The sequence below is a fragment of the Stegostoma tigrinum genome, chromosome 18 (genome assembly GCF_030684315.1).
Source record: "Stegostoma tigrinum isolate sSteTig4 chromosome 18, sSteTig4.hap1, whole genome shotgun sequence".
In the NCBI taxonomy this organism is placed as follows: Eukaryota; Metazoa; Chordata; class Chondrichthyes; order Orectolobiformes; family Stegostomatidae; genus Stegostoma; species Stegostoma tigrinum.
This window is the reverse complement of record NC_081371.1, coordinates 15,305,253-15,327,237: the sequence shown is the minus strand read 5'-3', so window position 1 is coordinate 15,327,237 and position 21,985 is coordinate 15,305,253. Positions and strand designations below refer to the sequence as shown.

The window sequence follows — 21,985 nt, the reverse complement described above, 5'->3', positions numbered from 1 at the left end:
TATGCAACCATTTCCAAGGCTGAACCTACTTAAAAAGTTGATGCAAAGGGGCCAGTATGTATGGACTTCCTGTCATTATTCAACAGCCCAAGGAAAGACCCAAGCTCTGGTACAGATGTGGGAAACAGGGCACTTTTGATCACCCTCACTTTATCTTCCAACGAGTGACTCATTGACTGCAACCCAAGTGGGTCACACGGAGTGCCTGGAACACATTTTTTTTCCTTCTACGGCACAAACCCACCTGGGAGAAGCACCTAAGGACTATGTCCAAGTCCTCCAAGTGTTCCTTATTGGTCTTCCCTGGCATGTCATCTAGATAAATGGCGATCTGGGGTAGACCTTATAAAACACTCTCCATCATCCAACAGAAAAACACCACAGGCAGACGATACCCCAAACGTCAGTCTCATATATTAGTTTAAACCCTTACGGGTATTAATTGCAGCATACTTCTGGAAATCCTTATCTAACTACAACTGCAAGTATGCACGGCTCATGTCCAGTTTTGTGAAGGACAGTCCCTTACCGGCATTTCACCGATTGTTTAAAATTCTCACAAAGGTGAGCCAACCCATCAGGTTTCATAATTGGTAGAAATGGTGCTGCCCATTCTGCAAACTGGTCTGATGATTCCTTCACTTTCCAGCCTTCTGATTTCTGCCTGAACTTTTGCCCATAAGGCAAATGGCACTGGATGGGCCTTGCAGGATCACAGACTTGTTTCCTAGTCAATTTGCAAGGTGGCCTTGTCTCCTCTGATAGGCCTTAGACCTTCTTGAAAAGCTTTCAGGTATTTAATTAGGGCACCACTCAGGCAGCCATTTTCTAATTGAAGAATGTGAGCTAATCTAGGCAAATCTTTCTCAACTAATTTCACACCATCAAAGTTGGGCCCAAGCCTTATACCACAACTAGTGGTAACTGAACCAGCTGCTTCTCATAAGAGACCAGAACCGAAAATGTATCCTTAATCTGTAAAGGTTCCTCAGTATAGGTTCTCATTTCAAGGTCTTGCACAAACCCAAGGGTTGTTGTCCATAGTAAATTTTGTTATAGACTGGTCTGCGATCACTGAAATGGCCGTGCCAGTATCAACCTCGTTTATAACAGGGTGACCATTTAACTAGACTTTTATATAGAATGATTCTGATTTGTATGTTGCTAAGCAATTCAACTGTTCCAAACTAGGTGGGCTTTCCAGAGTGTGCATTCTCCTGGACACCAGCCTATAAGTTCTCATCTTCAATTTAGGTCTAACGGGACTCTTTTGCTCTCTACAGTCCACATACCTGCAGCAAAATAGCAGGCCAGCCCAGACCCTGAAGAAAACGTTAACCATCTGTTTGGGGCTTGGCTTTGTTTTGGGGTTTTGCTGTGGGTTAACCGACAGCCCTTCTATTCAGGTTATGTCCTGAGTGAGAGTTTGCAATTCCCTTCACCCATGTGTGTTCCCCAAGCTTCGTGGAAGGGTGTCCCCTTCCATCAGAATACCCTGTTACTCATATGTTCCACTTGCCACATTTTTCAACAATAAAACCAGTTGCAGTGCCTGTTTGAATTCATTGGACTTCAGGTCCAGGGGCTATCAGAGGAGACAAGGTCATCTTGCAAGCTAACCAGGAAGTAATTCCATGATTCTGCAGGGCCTGCCTTGCAGGCAAAAGCAAAGGTAGAAATCCGGAAGCTAGAAAGCGAAGGAATCAACAAACCAGTCCACTTTTGCATGGTCACATCATTCATCCCACATACCAAACAGTCTCTTGGCATCTCGTTAAGGGTTAAAGCAAAGTCACATGCCTCTGCCAGCCATCTTAACCGAGTCAAAAATTCCAATATGGATTCCTGCGGTTCTCCAACTGCCAAGTAAAACCGATAGCATCTCAGAATTACAGGAGGCTTGGGTCCTCAACTAAATCCATCAACTCTTGAAAGGTTTTAACATCTGGTGCCTCAGGGAAAGTTAGGCTCCTAATAACCCGAAAAGCTGTGGGCCCACATGCTGTTAAGAGAATGATTTGTTGCTTTCCATCTGCTCTAATGTTGTTTTTCCAAATTCTTTCCACACACCAGGCCCATTCTTTGACAGCAGGATCGAATTAATCAAGCTTTGCAAATAATAGCATGATGCCAGAAGCACTTGCCCCAACTCTGAGACGACTGTTGCGAGCAAATTTCTTCAGCAGTCTGTTTTTCTGTCACCACTACTGAAATAACTCCACAGAGACCAGTGTCCCATCACCAAGTTATCCTTTATTTACACTTGGAACATCCTTAACACTGATCCCGCTTCTTTAGAGCCAGGTCTCAGAGTTAGCAGGATGCACGACACTCCTCTCTTTATCTGTTAGCCAGAGCTCCCTGTTTGGACCAGATTAACATCCCCAATCAGGGAACTTGTTTCTATGAGAGCCACCTAGCTGACCTTACTACAATCGCTACAGCTGCTCTCATCACAACAGCAGAAACGTTCACAGAACAGATTGCCAACCTACTTTTAGGAATGCTGCATAATTTGTAGAGATAACAAAACAAGGGCAAAAAAAAAAATTGTTTTCTAACTTGTATTTTTGAACTGGGCAAGCCATTTCAAGAGGCTGACCAAAAGCTGACCAGGAGGAGGCAGCATACTTGGTTACATTCTCCTCCCATCTTAGCAACCCACTGAAGAAAGCATCAATGTTTTTTGAGAGAAAAGCAATTTAGTGAGGAAACATGCAGCAGTTCAAAAATACAAGTTAGAAAACAATTTTTTTTGCCCTTGTTTTAGCATGTTTCCTCACTAAATTGCTTTTCTCTCAAAAAACATTGATGCTTTCTTCAGTGAGTTGCTAAGATGGGAGGAGAATGTAGCCAAGTATGCTGCCTCCTCCTGGTCAGTTTTTGGTCAGCCTCTTCAAATGGCTTGCCCACTCATGGATGCCAGGTACAAACAGTATTAATGTCAGCTATACTGGAAATCCACATCCCCTTTCTGCAATCTTTGCAAACCTTGCTTATGACACCTTTTCTTGTCTGTTGACAGAGTATTTGGCTGCAGTGACACTATGTAACAGAGACACCAATGTAGAAGGCCATTCAGCCCATCGTAATTAACCTACCAGAAAGTTCTTAGAGTTCTACGATTTCTTAAATATTTCCAGAGTTATAATATCTCCACCATTTTATGTGGAAATCTATTTTATACACTGTCACTCTGTAAGTCAGGATGAAACTCTCAATAACAATTCAAAATGTACCTTTTGCGAGTTGAAATCGGCTGGCCAGATTTTTACATACGGCCGGTGGTCTCAGCCTGTACAGGAGATCAGCATGGAGGAAATTGTGGATGAGGGTGGGGTGTAGGGAGAAGTTCCTTAGGAGGGATTCTTGTGGAACACTGGTAGTCTCCCTACCTCTGATGTAAGAGACCCAGGCTCAAATCATATAACTATGCAGCTGCCTGCTCCAGAGATGTGTAAAGACCACTCTGGACAGGTTGAGTAAAACTATCTGGAACTTCCTTGGCTGTCTTCCATGTGCACAAAGTGACTAAGTAGGAGGCTAGCCCTCAGCCCACAGAAATGTTGCCATGTTTCACCATCTAGGAGGTGCTGAAGGCCATTAATCAACCACATATAGAATGCAGTTGGCCCACAGATGAGCAGGTTACCTGATGCAGGTAAAGCCCAGGAGGAAATGTGCCAGTCTTATATTGGGGCTATTATGCCAGTTTAACATCTTCCCAGGCCCAAATCAGCTGTCAATCTGTGCTGGAAGTGAAGGGATATAACTTAGGACAATGTCACGTTGGTCTATTGTCATGATTTAATTTAAACTAATATCATATTTTTACCATTTCCATCATCTTAACTGACTTTATATGTCTTTAAGATCGCAGCTCATAACATTTAGCCTTCACTATGAAAAGCTCAAGTTTCTCCTAATTCAGGATTTTGACATTAGGGATCGACCATTGAATTTTCATTCATTCAGGGGATATGGACATCAATGGATAGGCAGCATTTATTCCTCATCTCCAGTCGCCTTTGAGAAGGTGGTAGTGAGCTGTCTTCTTCAACCACTGCACTCCATTTGGTGGAGGTACTCCTAAGTGAGGGAGTTCCAGGATTTTGTCCCAACGACAGTAAAGGAATACCCATATTGGCTTAGAAGGAAACTTGTCTGTGTGATGTTCCCACATGTCTGCTGCCCTTGTCCTTCTAGACGTAGTAGTTGTTGGTTTGTAAAATGCTGTTTAAGGACACTTGCTATATTAAAGCAGTCTATCTTGTAGACGCTGATCCCACCATGCATTGTTGATGCAAGGTTTGGATGTTTGTGAATGTGGTGCCAACTACGAGGACTGCTTTGCACTGGATGGTGTCAAGCTTGTTGATATTGTATTCATCTGGGTGCGTGGGCAGTATTCCAGTACACTCCTGACTTGTGCCTTCTAGATAGGAGACAGGCTTTCGGGAGTCAAGAAGTGACTTACTTCCTACAAGATTCCTAGCCTCTGATCTGTTCTTGTAACCACAGTATTTATATGCAAGTCCAATTCAGTTTCTGGTCAGGTGGTAACTCCAAGGATATTGATAGTTTGGTGTTCAATGATAGTAACATCAATGCATGTGAATGATCATTAGCTGACACTAGTGTGGAACAAACACCATACTTGTCAGCTCGAACCTGGATATTGTCCAGGTCTTGCTGCATTTGGCCACGGACTGCTTCAGTACCTGTGGGCTTGTGGATGCTGCTGAACATTGTGCAATCATCAGCGAACATCCTCACATCTGACTTTACGATGGGGGGTAAGGTCATTAATGAAGCAGCTGAAGATGGTTGGCCTGAAGATTATCACGAGGAACTGCTTAAGAGATGTCCTGGAGTTGAGATGACGGACAGCCAACAACCACAACTGTTTTCATTTGTACAGATATTGGTTCCAACCAGTGGAGTTTTCTTCCAGATTCCCACTGGCTTTAATTTTTTTTAAGGCTCCTTAGTGCCATATGCAGGCAAATGTGGTCTTGAAGACAGGGCTGTTCACTCTCATTTCACCTCCGGAATTCAGTTCTTTTGCCCAGTTTGAACCAAGGCTGTAATTAGATCAGGAGCTGATCGGCACTGACTGAGTGTCAACACACACTGCACAGCCTTCAACATTAACTATATGCCTTGTGTTGGCAGCCAGAGCTAGATGCATTGTTCAAAGTGATATAAAGCGCTGAACACAGGCAGCATAACTTCTTCTGACTTGAACTGTATTGGCTGAGCTGAGTTGTTCAATATTTGATTGCGTTTATTTCTGGGACATGTTGAAGTTTAGGCAATGAAGAATTCCGAACTCTCTCAACGGCATCATGATAAATTTATTTCGCTAAAACACAATGCAGGCATTAACACAACCTTGTCAGGTTGCCACTTCTGTGAAAAAAATGGCAAAGGGTGATTAGAAATATCTTCCTTTTATGAATCCATAATGCTTGCTTTTTACTATTATACAGAGTTTACTTTCAGCTAACAATTCCATAATTCTTGTGAAATGGAATTAAGACTAATGTGTCTGTAATTGAGTACATCTGTTTTGTTCCCATTTTTATGAATATGAGCAGCACACATTAGCCTGTCTTCAATACACTGGTAGCCAGATATAGAATCTCTACAGTGGAGAAGGCGGCCATTCGGCCCATCGAGTCCACACTGATCCTCTAAAGATTATCCCACCCCCCCCCCCCCAACCAATCCTATAATCCTGCACATCCCATGGCCAATCCATCTAACCTGCACATCTTTGGTCTATGGGTGGAAACTGGAGGACCTGGAGGAAACCCACAGAGACACAGGGGGAATGTGCAAACTCCACACAGACAGTCGCCCGAGGGTGGGATTGAACCAGGTGCTGTGAGGCAGCAGTGCTAATCACTGAACAATCATGTTGTTCCAGCCAGTGTCAGTCATTCTCTCTCATATTGATCATCAGTGGCCAGAAATTTCTTTAATCATCTCTCACAGCTCTCTCAAATGAATACCAACTGCCTCTGGGTCTTGAGCCTTTTCAGCCTGCCTACTGCTTCGATCACATATCTATCAAAGTCAATGGTTTTGCTTGGGTTAATTCTTTTGAAACACTGCTCATGACACTTCATGGCAGAAGTAAGCATTCAGGCATTTAGGTTCATCCTCAGTTTCAAATGCTCTTGTATTTCAACGTTTTGATGGATTCTCTTACAAATATACGTATTGTGAGGTACAATCAGATGTGAAATGTTTGGTCCTCTGTTGTTCAATAATCTGATCTTTTTGCGGCCTCAGTTCCATGTCATTGCTTACCTCCAAAACTCTGTGTCTCTTGTTCGTCATGAATAACTGAATTTGTAACAAAATATTCAGTGACCTGGTCTCCACTGTTGTCCGAAGAAGAGCATTTCAAAGAACAACAAACTACCCCCAGAGGTGTAAAAAAAATTCTCCTTATCCCCATCTTAAATGGGAGTAATCTTGATAGGAAATGTGTTCTACCATCTTGGTCTGTCCCACATAAGGAAACATGCTTTCATAATTCACACTGTCAATTCCCTTCATGTTACAAGATCACATTTTATTCTTCCAAATTCCAGTGAATGCTGGGGCAACAGTTCCAACCTTCATCCCAGGAATCAGTTCAGTGAACCTTCTCTAAATGCCTTTCATGCTATTCTATCCGTTTTCAAGTAAGCAGACATGAACTGCTCAAAGTGCACCAGATATCATTTCAAAAATGACCCACACAACTGCAGCAAAACATTCCTGTTTTATATTCATTTCCTTCATGATTGGCCACTTGCCATTTGCCTTCCTAATTCTTGCTGTACTGCAAAATAGCTCCAATGACTCACATACCAAGATGCCTCTCACTGTAGTTATACTGAAAATAGATATTTTTTTAAGCCTCATTTTATGCTTCATTCCATGTTCCTTTTCTACCCTCATGGACCAGAGATCCAACCTGCCAGCTTTCTGGTCTGTAAGGCTGTCAACTACTCACTGGATTAACTTGCTGAGCTATCAGGGAAGCTCAATGTGCCAGAATAACAGAAACAAATACCTTTCATATACACGTAACCCAGGCCCAGAAACGCAAGGCTTTCATTAACCTGTCACTCTCTCTCAACAGCTGTGATTATTATTCTTTAAATAGGTTTATGGAACTGCAACTGAAAGGATTATATTCCCTGGAAACAGCATTTTTCCTTTGTTGCCACATCCAAGGGGAGAAAATAGCTTCAACTTGCTTCATAATACACAGCTTGGTTTACTTGAATATGCTTCTTCATCAAGTTTATTTTTCTTATAAACTGTAGCTTTGTGAAGATTTGTATCACAATATCAATAATTCCAAGGCCATATAAACCAAGACAATCTGAATGCAATGTTTGATGTGTGTTAAATTAAGCTCAACAGGGGTGGCTGTAAGACACTTTAGTTGATCTCTGTGACTCCCAACTTCTTAACAAAGAACGGGAAACATACTCAAGCATAAGTCCTGCCCCTGATAATATTCTGGCATCCCTCTTGAAATGTACATTCACAGGCAGGCTCTTTTCTGTGAATTAAAAGCAAAGCACTGTGAAAGCTAGAGATCTGATCTAAAATACTTCAAGTACTGGATTAACACAGCAAGTCTGCCAGCATCTGTGGAGAAGGAAACAGAGTCAACATTTTGTGACTGATATGACTTTTTATTGAAACTTCATTTTGTGGGTAATGGTTGGTTCAGCTATTTTGAATCCAATATCCCCATTTCCATGCAGAAGGAAATATATCTCTCCAATATTTACAGACCAGGCTCTCATATTAATATTGACCATGTAACAATGTAATAGTGGGTTAGCAGAACCCAAAAATCAAAAGAGATATGGTTAGTTACTATCTTCTTTCTTGTGAAGGAAAATTGCAACTATTTTCAAAAGATATACATGCTATTATCAACATTTTTGAACAAAGATCTTCATCAAACTTTGAGATGACTTGAAAACATTTTATAAAACTGATGCAGAAAAGGTATTCTGAAAAATTGATCTTTCAAATAACCTAGTTCAGCTTTTGATATTCAAAACATAATTTGTAACACAGGGCCAAATACATGCGCTCTCAAAGCAATTCCTTTAACTGTGTACATGCGTAGAATGTTCCTGGGCTTGCACTGTTGCGCGAAAGGTTTGTTCATGTATTTGTGTTATTCTTTAAAACTAGGCTGTAAAATATTTAATTTGAATCATGAAGACTAACTGGGAAATGGAAATCTTCCACAGAATGTACAAACCAATACTGATCATTTCTGAGTAGGGAGCTCTGTGAGCAGGACCCCTAAAAAACCCAAGGCTTGTTTCTCTTTGTTTTCGCATAAAGGAGGAGGACAAATGACACCACTTGAAGAGTCACTGAGGAATTATTCAGTCCAAATGTAAGAGAGAGCTGACTCACTGCAGACAGTTCAAATAAGAAGATTTATGCAATACCTTCAATTAAATGGCTACCTGCTGCTCTAAAACATGCTTCCATAACTCTCCAGCTGAATAATACCCAACAAGTTCCCTGGGCTATGTCATTAGAATTCAAGGCTTATTGGAAACATGAATATCAACAGAAAATAGGGAACCATATGAAGGTATTTTAAAATCTGATTCAACATTTAGTTTTTAAATGAAATCCAGATAAAGATGTGGCTTCTACCTCGGATCATGTGCAACATCCAATAAGATTAGACTGTCAAGAGCTGAAATTCGGAGTAACAGGTCAATTTACTTATCCTCTAACCATTGTTAATCAGTTGTCTGGGAAATCCGGATGAATAGAGGAGAAAATGTATGTGACAATTTTCAGCAAGGAAATGTCAAAAGAATTAGAATTAGATTTTACCGTCACGTGTGCCAGAGTACAGTGGCACGTGTACCAAGTTACCATTTTCCAGCACCAACTTAGTTACGAAAAATTCAATATTTCACCAAAAATTGTAAAAGTTTTATCCATATGCCCGCACTGCCCTTTCGCAAAAACACCTAAATCCCAACGGTGATTTTTCTTCCTAACAACCCATCAACCAACTACCATAAATTATGTATGGTCTTACCTAAGAAAGAGATGCACTGCATGTATTTACCTCAAAATTCAATTAGATAATACCAGTTTTCCAGATGAAATGGGCACTGTTGAACCCAATACAACAATATGATCTGGACACGCACACCCTGCATCAAAAGTCTGTCAAACTCCACTTGAGGGAAGAGAGAGGTTTTCGGAGCGCAGTGCTGTTGATGTGTTGCAGATGGAGTTCCAAAAGATGCCTGATACAGCGTCAGACAACAGATTTGTGAGAAAGGTTGCAGTAGGAATATGGAAACAAAATTGCCAGAGGGATGGGAAACCAGAGTAATGGGTATTTTTCAGGTTGTAGGAAGATTTGTAGTATGTGTCCTCAGAAATTGCTAATGAGATCCTTACTTTTCCTGATTTATATTACTAATCTAGATCTTGGTGTGCAGGGTACAATTTCAAAGATTGCATTAGATACAAAACTTGGAAGCACTGTAAACTGTAAGGACAGTGTAGAACTTCATAGAAACTTTGACAAGTTGTTGAGTGTGTAGAAAAGCAGCAGATGAGGTTCAATGCAGAGAAGTGTGAGGTATACATTTCAGTTAGAAATTTAAATAAAAACAGATAGTATAATTGAAAAAGAGTACTTTTCTGAATGATGTCGAAGCAGCAAGACCCGGATGTAAATGTACATAAGTCTTTAAAGAGGATAGGTACTGACTTCAGTTATTAAAGCATACAATAGTCTTTAACAGAATATAGAATATGGGAGAAGGGAAGTAATGCTGAACCCTTATAAGACATAGTTCGACCTGAGCTGGAGCATGATATACAGTTCTGGGTCCCACTCTATAAAATGACTGTGAGCACATTGGACAGAGTCCAGAAGAATGGTTCCAGGGAAGGGATAGTTCAATTATGAAGACAGACTGGAGAAGGGGAACATTTTTTGGCGAGGAGAAGTCTTTACAGTGTGAGTGGGTTAAGAAGAAATTAATGCAGAGTTTTGAAAATCATGAGCGGTCTGGACAGAGCAAAAGTAGAGAAATTGTTCCCACTCATAAAAGTTTTAAGAATGATGGGTTTTAAATAATTTGCAAAGGAAGTAAATGTCATGCAACAAAAACATTTTCACACAGCAAGTAATCCAAGTCTGGAATGCGCTGCTTGGAAATGTGGCGGAGGCAGGTTAAATTGAGGAATTCATGAGAACATTTGACACTCACTTAATTAGAAATAATATGCAGGGCAACGGGTAAAGGGTAGAAGAATGGCATTAAGTCATAGTGCCTATTCAGAGATTGGTGCATTCACATTGGGACGAATGACCTGCTTCTGCACCATAACAGTTCTCTGATTCTAGAATAATGTGTATATTGTATACATTCAGTGAATGTGTATGAAATGGGTAATAGTTTCACGGCTTATCCAAGTCAGGCCTAACGCTTATTTGAAACCTTTCAGTGGTTCCCATTGGCCATTTCATTCACAGTGGGAAATTTTCTTTGGAGTACAGTAGCCAATTCAGTGGTCACTGTAGGAAACCTCAAAGCCACCAATGAGGTAACACAACCATTTTGTCTGAGCATATCCCTGGAGGCTACTGCTAGCCCATACTTCCACAGCTTGCATTCAATTGCTTCCCTCCCCAGCCTTATCTTTGGCATCTAGGCACCATGTTGGTTGGCCAATCATTGTGTGCCTCACAGCAAGCTGTCTCTCGGATCATGGCTGAGGCTGTACTTCACCTGTAACAAAGCCATAATGCCAGTGGCAGTTGTTCCACTGTGGCCTTTTTAGCCATATGCAACATATATTGGTCCTGGATTGTGTCCATCAATTCCATAATCTTGATAGTAGTAATGCTTCATCAAATAAAACAGAAAAGCACAAAACTGTTTTGTGAACGGTTTTGTATCACCAGTTGTACAGCCGCACTTACCTTTTTACGCAGGCTTCAATCATGTCACTGGCCATGAGTTTGAGTCTCTGGTCCAAGTGCTGGGAAAATTCAGGCTCTGGCCAATGTAGATCATAAACAAACATCTGCAGTGCATCTAACTTCCAGAAGAGATCCTCAGACATGGAAGAACCATTCCTAAAGTGGAAAAGTACAGTGACATATGCGTATCTTTTCGTTTCATGGGCCATGTCAAAGTAGAGCAATTAGACAGCAAAAGAGACTAACAACAACACAGAAGTAATATTCACTACAAACATAGATATCTAATACATGAAATATCATTGATAATAGTTTGGTTGTTATCATTGCCTTATGCATCAGGGATTGAGATAGAACGGAAAAAAGTAGTTCCTCTTCATTAGCCACTTGTTATCAATAACTATCTCAATGCCATCTGATTAATGGAAGATTAATAAACTGAGCAGCCAAGGTAAGCAGTTTATATATATAGCACTGATAACAACTTGAAGAGTTTTGAATTCAAAAGTGCGACTGGTGATTTGCTGAACAGATATATGACTGAAACGCCCTTTATTGTGGACGAAACAGTTGATGAGAATAGTACTTCTATAATTACCTTGATTAGGTTCATGTCTCAGACACGGTTACAAATGATAACACTTCAAAGCAGCTCAATATTTATTGGCCAAGTTTTATGATGTAAGACTATTGGAAATAAGTGATAAAAAATATCCTTCCAAAAAAGAAGATTCACATCGACAAACTGACAGTAAACACTGCTGATGGCTCAGTTGCTTAAATAAATTGATGATCAAAAGGTCCAAGGTTTGCTCCCCTCTTCGGGCTGAGCCAGCTGATGCTGAGATTAATACCAAAAGCGCCCCAAGTTAGGGAGTGGAATAGGTGGCTGGGATTTCATTTCCAGGTCACTGATCAAATACTGATGCTGCAAGCACATTTGGAATTTGTGCGAAGTTTGTACACAGAAATGGCAGTCACTCTTAATCCCTGATTCACATTCTACTGCAAAAATTGAAACTACCATGACGTGGAAGTGCCAATGTTGGACTGGGGTGGACAAGGTCAGAAGTCACACGACACCAAGTTATAGTCCAACAGGTTTGTTTGAAATCCTTCATCAGGTGAAGTGAAGAGAAGCACACAGGCATAGAATTTATAGGCGGAGAGATTAAAAGATCATACAAATGGTGTGAGTGGAATGTTGACAGGCCAAATAGTAAGTCTCTGCAAGTGGGCAAAAGTGTCAGATGGTGTACCCACGGAGACAGACTCAACCATGATTTTAGGTTCACGTTGCACTATATGTAACCCCACCACACTGTTCCGTATCTGCATAATCTTCCTTACTGTCCTGTTTTGACACCATCAACTTGATAACTTGTTACGGTCTCTCTACCTTAATTAGTTTGTACAGTTTTGGATTACTTGTTACTTTGCTTAGACCCTCGGCATGTGACTCTGATACCATTCATGCTATTCCAGCCATTTGGTTTGCCTCCAGCACCATCTCATTTTTTAATTTTTTGTAATTATCTCTCTGCCCCAATTAACCAGATTCTAGATCATCCCTTCACTGGCTATTCAGTTGCTGACACATTAGTCATAACATCTGAGACTTTTGATTGCCTGTAGAGAATTATTATTCAGTCAGTCGACATTCCAATCACTCCATTTGCACAAATCTGTCGATCTCTCTGCCCATAAATTCTGTTGGTGTGTGCTTCTCTTCTCTTCACCTGATCAAGGATCAGTGCTTCAAAAGCTCGTGATTTCAAATAAACCTGTTGGACTATAATCTGGTACAATGTGGCTTCTGACCTTAAAAATACCAGGTGCTTAGCAAGACACAGTTTAAAAATCGAATAAATTGTGAATATAACAGTCATGCAGATCCAATCAACTAGCTTTCTGAAGAATTATATAAAAACATGATATTTATTCCTACATTTTTGCAATATGCAAAGTTTGATCCAAGTGATTTTCTCCAATCTGCCTCTACCTATGCTCCATCCAGCTTTCAGTGCTGAATAGCAACAGGGCACACAAAAAATAATATTTTTATCACTGTGTTCCATTATGTTCAATATTATCATTTTGAACAAAATAAAAATAAGTAAAAGGTCTAAAGGAAAATGTATATTATATCGCACATAATATTTTAAAGGTAAAATTGAAAAAGTAGTAAGGGAGAAGACTCCAGGGATGTCAAGAAACAGGTGTGAAAGGATTAAAGGATTAACTCAATGGTCAGGGTTATTCAAGCACTTGTGTAATCATGGAGTTTTTGATAGGGCAATTTACATCTTGGTTACAAAAGGCACTGTTCCTTGGATTTATGGTTAAATAGATTGGTGGGTTGATCTGAGAAATATAGAGGTCCAACAACAATATCATGGTTAGTTGGTATTTATTTATCTCAACAAAAGTCACAGTGGTCAAAAACACTGCACAGGTAACTGTCCTACATCTGTTATTTTTTTTAGACATATGTGCATCTGCGTTTAACACAGAGAATAAAGGGCCATTGGAAATGATTACAAGGCAGTAATTTAATCATGAGGTTCAGGTAACAGCAAAACTCATGTCTTGCAGCTCTACGTTTAACCTCCAAAGCTATAATATAGTCTTGAAATCTCTCTTGACTATGTATTCAAACATGAAGTGTCAGGAATCATCAAACTGCTGAGCAGTTAACTGTTTAATTGAATTTTTCATTTATTCTTGAGCTGGTCAACCATGGCTGTGCTCTGTAATAACAGCTTGTATTTATGTAGCATTTTAACACATAAGATATCCCAAGGCACTGTGCATAAATATTAAACACTATGCCACTAATGTACACTAGTTTACACATCATCCATATTTGACTAAATCTTACCCCTAACCCAAGCCAAATAGATGTCTTTTAACAGGCTCAATTCCAAATTGAATCACAGAATGATGACCAGAACATCATCACATATTTTTAAAAGCTAGCTTTTAATTGCAACCGATTTCTATCAAATGATTCACAGAACGCATGAAGGAAATTTACAAAAGAAATTTGCTTGCAGACTAGGAAGTAATCATCCTAATATAAAAAACTAAGTTAATTAAAATTACTTTTTTCAACAACAGGTTCCAATGTCCTCTCCTTTGATAAACACCTGCCAAAAAAAATCACAAAGTCTTGTGTCTCCTCAAGAGATTCTGTAGCTAAGATTCCCACTGGATTAATCAGTGCAAATGAATTGTGAGTAGAATGGATACAGAACACTGTATCACCAAAAGATCATTCAGTTATTAATAAGCAAGTTTAAATAAGCATCTGAAAAAAAACAGAGACAGCAGTAATAATTGATATCAATGGTAATTAACTCTCACAGTGCTCACTTCCAGCAAAGGTTTTTGAGGCTTCCTACCAATAGGTGGAGATTACTTTACCTGTGGTGGTTTAGTTCCTGGCTGGCTGGATACTTACAATATCCAACTCTTCACTTTTTGCAGAGGATTTCCAAACGTTGTCCTTTCTAATTAGCCTATTGGATTTTACAGAATTAAAAGCACTTTTGAGCAGTTGCTTCTTTCCTCTACTTTAATGTCATGTGCTCAGTATCCATTTATGCAAAGTTCCAGCAAATTTCTCTAATATTTAATGTGATTTTGTTTCCCTCTACTCTCCCCATAAAACGGTTTCCTTTTGTTGCAAATAACAACAACTTACGGTCATCCTCCCAAATGTTTTGATGCTCACGACCACCTGGATGTTCAACTCAAGCACAATAAAATAGAGCTGAGGTGAATATCTACTGCCTCTACAGTTTCATAATACTTTAATTTTAGTCTAGCACAAAAGGCTACGGCCTTAAAATTAGAACCAGGTCACTCAAAGCTTGATGGTAGAAAAGCCTATTTACACAACGCACACAAAAAACTGGAACTATCTCATTTTAAAAGTTGTCAAGGCTGGGCTAATTGAAAATTTCAAAGCGGATTGATAGATTTTCATTTCAGTTTATTGACAATAGGGGAAACAAATGTGTGCAAAAAGGTTTAATGTGTAAATTGATGTACTTCAATGTTAGCAAAGGCTTGAAGAGCTGAATGATCTAGGCTATTCTTATGTTTCACATTGTCTGCACTGACAGAAAAATTAATATTACATAATACATTGTTATTCTCAGTTATGTAACTATCTTGTCATGAACATTGACTCGCACTACAGAACTGATCAGAACTTTCGAACTATCTCAAAGCTTTGTTAATCTAAATTCCTGAATATTACTTCTTATGCATCTCATTGTTATTGTTAATGTAAGTGTGGGTGCATCTTTGCTCTCAATACATCAATTGCAGAAATAAGTACATCAAAGTTACAGTTTGAAATGGTCTTTAGAAACAATTAAGAGTAACACTGAAATCAGTGAGCTTCCTGAAACTCCAGCAGCAGTGACTGAGAGACAAAAATAAATAATTCCAGCTGGATTGTGATATCTTTTTAAGTCTGGAAATTATGGAGAGTAATATTCTCATATGGATACTGATGTATTGATACCAATCTCCTGTTTCTGTTATTTTAATAGATGAATTTGGCCAACTTATTTTCGATGCACATGTTCAAATAATGGACCACAGAATCTGACAGTGCTGCAATAAATGTGCTGCTCACAGTGATTTCCAGTCTATTAGGATGAAAGGCTCTTTGCAGAGGACTCTGATGGAATTTCAATGATCAGTCATTGTGAAATAGTCCTTTACAACACAACTCCCTTTAAGAACTCACCAACCATCACAGACTGAGATTGACAACATTCAAATTGATTTTAAAATACAACCTAATTTAGTGCCAATTCTTGTTGAAAATTAACCGAGGTCCACATAAATAAACAGACCTGCAAATTATATTGCTTTTGCCTCTAATACCTCCTGAAAGTTAATTATCTCTTGTTGAGAACTTCTCACATTGAACAGCTTTTGGTTACAAATAAGCATCTATTCATCAAGTCCAATACTATTGGGAAATAACACAGTAAAATTGGCTGGGAAACTAAGATTATGCATAGATGGCAATATTTATTCTAAAAATTACAACATTTTAAAAGCAATTCGTAATATCGTCTTAAAGGGACTTGCGCCAAACTACATACACATCGGAAATGGCTGAAAACGAGGAACACACATGGGTTGTACTTTGTAACCGAGGACTGTGAACTAATTACAGCCTTGAGTTTTTAACTTCTTATTTTAATTAGCTCTTTGTCCTATATGTCAGTATGCAATCTTTTGTGTTGACAAACATATTAAGGGTTTGCTCAACTTTAGTAGGCTTATAGACCAATGCTCACAGTGAAAACAATGGAAAACTAAATCTCTTAAAATGGATCAAAGCCTATTCAGAAAGGGATCAGCTAAATACAAGTGCCAACTACACACATTGGGATTTTTGTAATGAAATATGGAGCAATCAATTTCCTAGCAAAGACAGCGTGCAAAGAGGACAAAAGACAAATACCAAACATATGCACCCACATTCAGAGTCATGTTGTTCTTCACGGTAAAAGAAGGATATCTGATAGTTGTACCTGGCAGACAGTACAGATATCAAGTGGCAGCAGGTGATTGGCAGTCAGTAAGATATACGATATGAACTTCTTTAAGTGCTACTGTAACTGTCTTTCAAACATTTGCATCTGGTTGTTTTAAGTTAACTTAATTTGAAGACTAATTAAGGATCGCCTCTTTAATGTCGCTAAGTTTGAGAGTCTAGTCTTTGTAATTCTTGCTGATAAATCAGTGAGCAGGCCACCAACTTGTTTGAAACTGATGCATTATGCATGTTGGTGGCTGTGAGGGAATGACAACTTCGAATTGCAAGCAATGCACAGTTTTGATTAGTTATCAACTAAACAGGAAGCGTCTGCAACAACTAAATTCCCCCTTGCAATTATATCAAACATCTGTACAGAAAGGCATTAAGCCAAGAGGATTACATTCTTTCAGCTCACAGATCATATTCCCCTTTACAAATACCAACAAGATATTGATTGTTCAAGACCACATTGCTCTCTTTACTGTGGCGTAAATATTTGCACCATATTAACACAATATTTTGGAAGTTAATGTTGACCACCTGCCAATTGATTTGAAAGCCTTTGCTTCAATTTCATGAAACCAAAATCTTAAATATGACAAATAATCCCTACTTATTTTCCAAAGCTGTTGGAGGGATGTGGTTCGAAGAGGTTTATTTGTTGAACCAGTTGGGGCTTGTACCTGCACAGGGAGCAACTTGCATCGTCAAAACAACACTGAAATTGCCAAGATGTCCCATTTAAATTATGGATATTCGAAAAGGAGTAGGCTATTCAGTCTGTCAAGCCAGTTTTGCCCTTGAATTAGATCCATGGCTGCACATTTACCTCAACGAAACTTGCCCACAATATCTCCGCATCTCTTGATGTTAGTCATCTTCAGAAATCTATCAACTTTTACATTGAACATACTCAATGACACAGCCCTCTGGAGTAATGAAGTCCAAAGATTTAACATGGTCAAACTGAAGAGATTTCTCATCTCAGTCTTAAATGACTCTTTTTATTTTGTTATTATTAAGCTAAAAGTATTAAAGGACTTTAATTTTGATTCTTTTAAACATGACAGTGTACAAGTTGATGTTGCAACTTTATTAGACTTTTTCTGCAAACATTTGCGAAATGTAACATGGAATTTTGTGCTGTCCCTTGGAGGTGTGGGGGAGGGAGGGGAATATCAAATGGGAGGTTGGTGTGAGGGGGCACAGGCAGGAGTGTGGCCCATGGAGATCCTGCCACCTACTGGTTCCAGCTCAGTTAAGACCACGGAAGAAAAGCTTGTGGATGGCCTTCATTTCCCAATGTCAATTGAGACATTTACATGGCCAATTAACACCCATTTAAAAAGGGCCTTATCCCACCACTGTTGGTATGAACCTGAGCACAGCAGGTTGATCACCATATGGAATCATAGAAGCCCTACAGTGTGGAGAAAGGCCCTCCACCCCAGCAAGCCCCACCCAGACCCATCCCCTTATAACCCACCTAAGCTACATATCTCCAAGTACTACGAGCAATTTAGATATGGCCAATCCACCTAGCCTGCATACCTTTGGGCCGAGGATGATGATTAGCAGTCTTGTAAGAGGATCCCTCATTTAAACATACTCAATATTTGATTTAAAGCCCAGGCATCAGGAAGGGGTGTGCCCATTGAAGCCATCCACTGTTCTTTGTACTGACCAGCCATTCCACTGTGCAACCTCCACATAGTAACCTCCTCCCTGCCATCACTGACTCAAGTCTAGGTCCCTGCTTAATTAGAGGTTTTATTTTTTTCTTTGCTCATTCAGGGGACTTGGGCTGGACTGGCTGAGCCATCACGAAATGCCCCTCCCTGTTGTCCTTGAAGGAGATGTTGGTGAGCTGCCTTCTTTAAACGTTACGGTGCCTGTGCTGCAGATAGATCCACAGTGTAAGTCGGGAGGGAATTCGAGGACGTTGAACCAGCCACACTGAAGGAACAGCAATATACTTCAAAGTCAGTATGTTCTGTTGCTCTTGCCCTTGCTCTTTGAGATAACTGGGGCCATGGGGGTTTGGAAGGTACTATCAAAGGAGTCTTGGTGAATTTCTTGTGCATCTTGTAGTTGGTACACACTGCTGCTCCTGGGCATTAGTAGCAGGTAGAGTGGATGTTTATGAATACGGTGCTGATTAACTGGTTGGTATCGAGTTTCTTGAGCGTTGTTGGAAATGACCTGACTCCCCTAACAAGCGGGGAGTATTTAATCACATTCCTGACTTGTGCATTGTAAATGATGGACTGATGAAGAATCAGGCGATGAGTTACTTGCCGCAGGATTCCAAACCTCTGACCTACTCTTGTAGCCAATATATTTACTTGGCTAGCCCAGTTCAGTTTCTGGTCAATAGTAACTTCCAAGATGTTAATAGTGGGGATTCAACAATGGTAATATAACTAAACGTCAAAGGGTAATGGTTAGATTTTGTCTTGTTGGGGATGGTCATTGCTTGGCACTTGCATGGTAAATTGTTCCATACCCCATCTCAGTACAGGCTTGGATATTATCCAGGATTTGCTGCATTTGGACAAATATTATTTCAGTTGGGGTATCAGTTAGCTCAACTGGGTGGTCACAGGTGGTCTGCAAAGTGATGCTAAAAGGGTGGCCTTAAATCCTGCATCAGCTGTGGTTATCATGAAGGTAACCTTCTCAACTTCTCCCTTTGCCTAAGGCACAGTGACGGTCTGGTCAAAGCACCACCAGTCATCTCTTTCTCTCTAATGACATACTAGCCCTATGGTCCTCTGGGATTATGGAAACTTTACCTTTACCTTCAATATTAGAGGAGTCACAAATGGTGCTGAACATTGAGCATTCATCAGTCAATGTCTGAATTTATGATGGATAGAAAATTATTGATGAAGAATCTAAAAATGGTTAGGCCCAGGATACTACATAAGAAGTAGGTGAAGGAGTAGGCCATCAACCCCTTGAGCCAGTTCCATCATTGAATATAATTACAGCTGATCTCATCTCGGCCTTTGCTGCTGGCTCCCATATCCCCTTAAACCTTTACTAACTAAAAATCTGAAAATATCCTCCCTAAGTATATTCAGTGTCCTGGTGTCCTCTACACTCTAGGGTAGTGAATTCCACAGGTTTATGACCCTTTTAAAAAAGTAATTTCCCCTAACCTCTTTTTTAAATCTCTCACCCCTCATCCTAAAACTATGAGCTCTCATTCTAGGTTGGCCCATAAGAGGAAACATCCTCTCTACATCCACTTTGCCAATCTCCTTTGGTATCTTATACATCTCAACTAGATTCCCTCTCATTCTTTTGAACTCCAATGAGTAAACACCCAAACTACTCAACCTCTGCTCATAAAACATGGCTTTCACCACTGGGTTTAATCTAACGAACCTTCTTTGAACTGCCTCCAATATAATCACAATCTTTCCAAGCGAGGGGACCAAAAATGAATTACCTCAGGTACAGTCTCACTAATGCTTTGCAAGTTTCAGCAATATTTCCCTACTTGTATACTCAAGCCTTTCAGTAATAAATGCCAAAATTCCATTTGCCCTCCTTATTACCTGCTGTACCAACAGGCTAGCTTCCTGCCACTCATCTATAAAGACATTTAGATCCCTCTGCACTAGGGTATTCCAAAGTTTCTCTCCATACAGACAATAAGTTGCCTTTTTATTCTTCGGTCCAAACGGTATAACCTCGGACTTATCACATTAACCTCCACTGACCGCATTTTGGCCCATTCACCTAACCAGTCTATAAACACTTGTAAATTTCTTATTTCTTCGTTACAACTTACTTTCCCACCTACTTTAGTGCTATCCGCAAATTTGGCTACACCACCACTTTCATTACATCTAAATAATTAATACAAGCCATAAATAATTGGGAACTTGAGATGAAACGCAGCATCCCACTAGTTACAGACTGACAACCAGAAAAAAGACACATTTATCCTGACACTTTTGCTTACTATTGGTTAGCCAATCCTCTATCCAAGCCAACATCTTACCCTTACCCAATATGACTTTGCTATGTGCATTAACTTTTTTTCTGTGGCACCTTATCAAATCCCTTCTGGCAATCCAGATATAGTATACTTACATGATTCCCACCAAGTACTTTGCTTGCTACACCTTTGAAGGTCTCTAGCAAATTAGTCAAACACGATTTATGCTACATACAACCATCTAACTCTGATGCTTGCAATTTGACTACCAGATGTTCCATTATTCCTTCCTTAGTAATTGATTCCAACAATTTCCCAACAACAGATATTAAATTAACTAGTCTGTCTCTTTTTGAATAAGGGCATTAACATTAGCACTTTTTTCAATCTCCTGCAACCTTTCCAGAATCTAGGGAATCTTTACATACTATAAATATTATAGCCAATATGTTGAGGAACTTCTGCAGAGATGTCCTGGAGCTCAGACAATTGACCTCCAAAAGCCACGACCATCTTCAGTTATGCTACGTATGATTCCAACCAGTGGAGAATCCCCCCCACCCCGCCACAAACCACGGATTCTCATGGGCTCTAATTCTGCTTGGACTTCTTGATGCCACCCGTGATCAAATTAAGCTTTGATATTAAAGGCAGTCACTCTCACCTCACCTGCTGTATAAAAGCATGGTTTTCAGACTTTCTGTGGTATATGTTGTTGAACTAACTTTAGAAAAACCACCAAGAATCAGTGTTGAATATTTGCCAGCAGTTCTCAGTCAGATTTGAAAATTAAAATCTGTTCTTTGACAAAGTTTATAACAACCAAATGAATATGAAATAAGTATGCAATGTGCACCAGTCTTATTTATGAAGGTGTCAAAAGAACTCCTTTTATATTGACTGCTGGAGGCTAAAAGATGATATTTGTAGGTTAGAAAGAGCAGGGCATTCTCTTCCAGGCTCTACAAATGTCTTTTGGTTCACTATCATCACTTTGTCCCAGCATTCACTCCCATGGCATTTATTTTGGCATACACATTTCCTCTGGAAGCCAATGAGCTACTCCTGGTTGTGTGTTTGATGTCTCCAGGTCACGAACAAAACACAAGGCTGTAGCTCTAACGGTGTGTTGGTCTGATATTGCAGACATATCTTTACTGTTGTAACTACTCAACACCAGGCCAAAAACACTCTATTTTCTAAAAGATGATTGACTGCTTTTCAATGACATAATCTGACAGTAGAACATACATTTTTAATTCAGAGACAACAAGGTGCAGAGCTGGACGAACACAGCAGGCCAAGCAGCATCAGGGGAACAGGAAAGCTGACGTTTCAGGTCTAGACCCTTGTTCAGAAATAAAATCATTTTTAATTTTTAGTTGTTGCTTTGGATTTTACTAGGCTTGGCCCTGATTGCAACACACAATCAAAGCATGCTGTCCCTTCTGATGGA

General features: G+C 39.8%; 1 protein-coding gene across 17 annotated transcripts in view; it reads right to left on the bottom strand.

Annotated features, from left to right (window-relative positions):
* The window catches only part of cadps2 (Ca++-dependent secretion activator 2), a 607,285-nt gene that overhangs the window by 95,149 nt on the left and 490,151 nt on the right, over positions 1–21,985 (bottom strand). For all 17 annotated transcript variants that reach the window (XM_059652338.1, XM_059652341.1, XM_059652344.1 and 14 more), the window contains one exon: positions 11,006–11,161. In XM_059652338.1, coding sequence (XP_059508321.1) covers positions 11,006–11,161 — 156 coding nt within the window. The remainder of the gene's footprint in view (positions 1–11,005; positions 11,162–21,985) is intronic.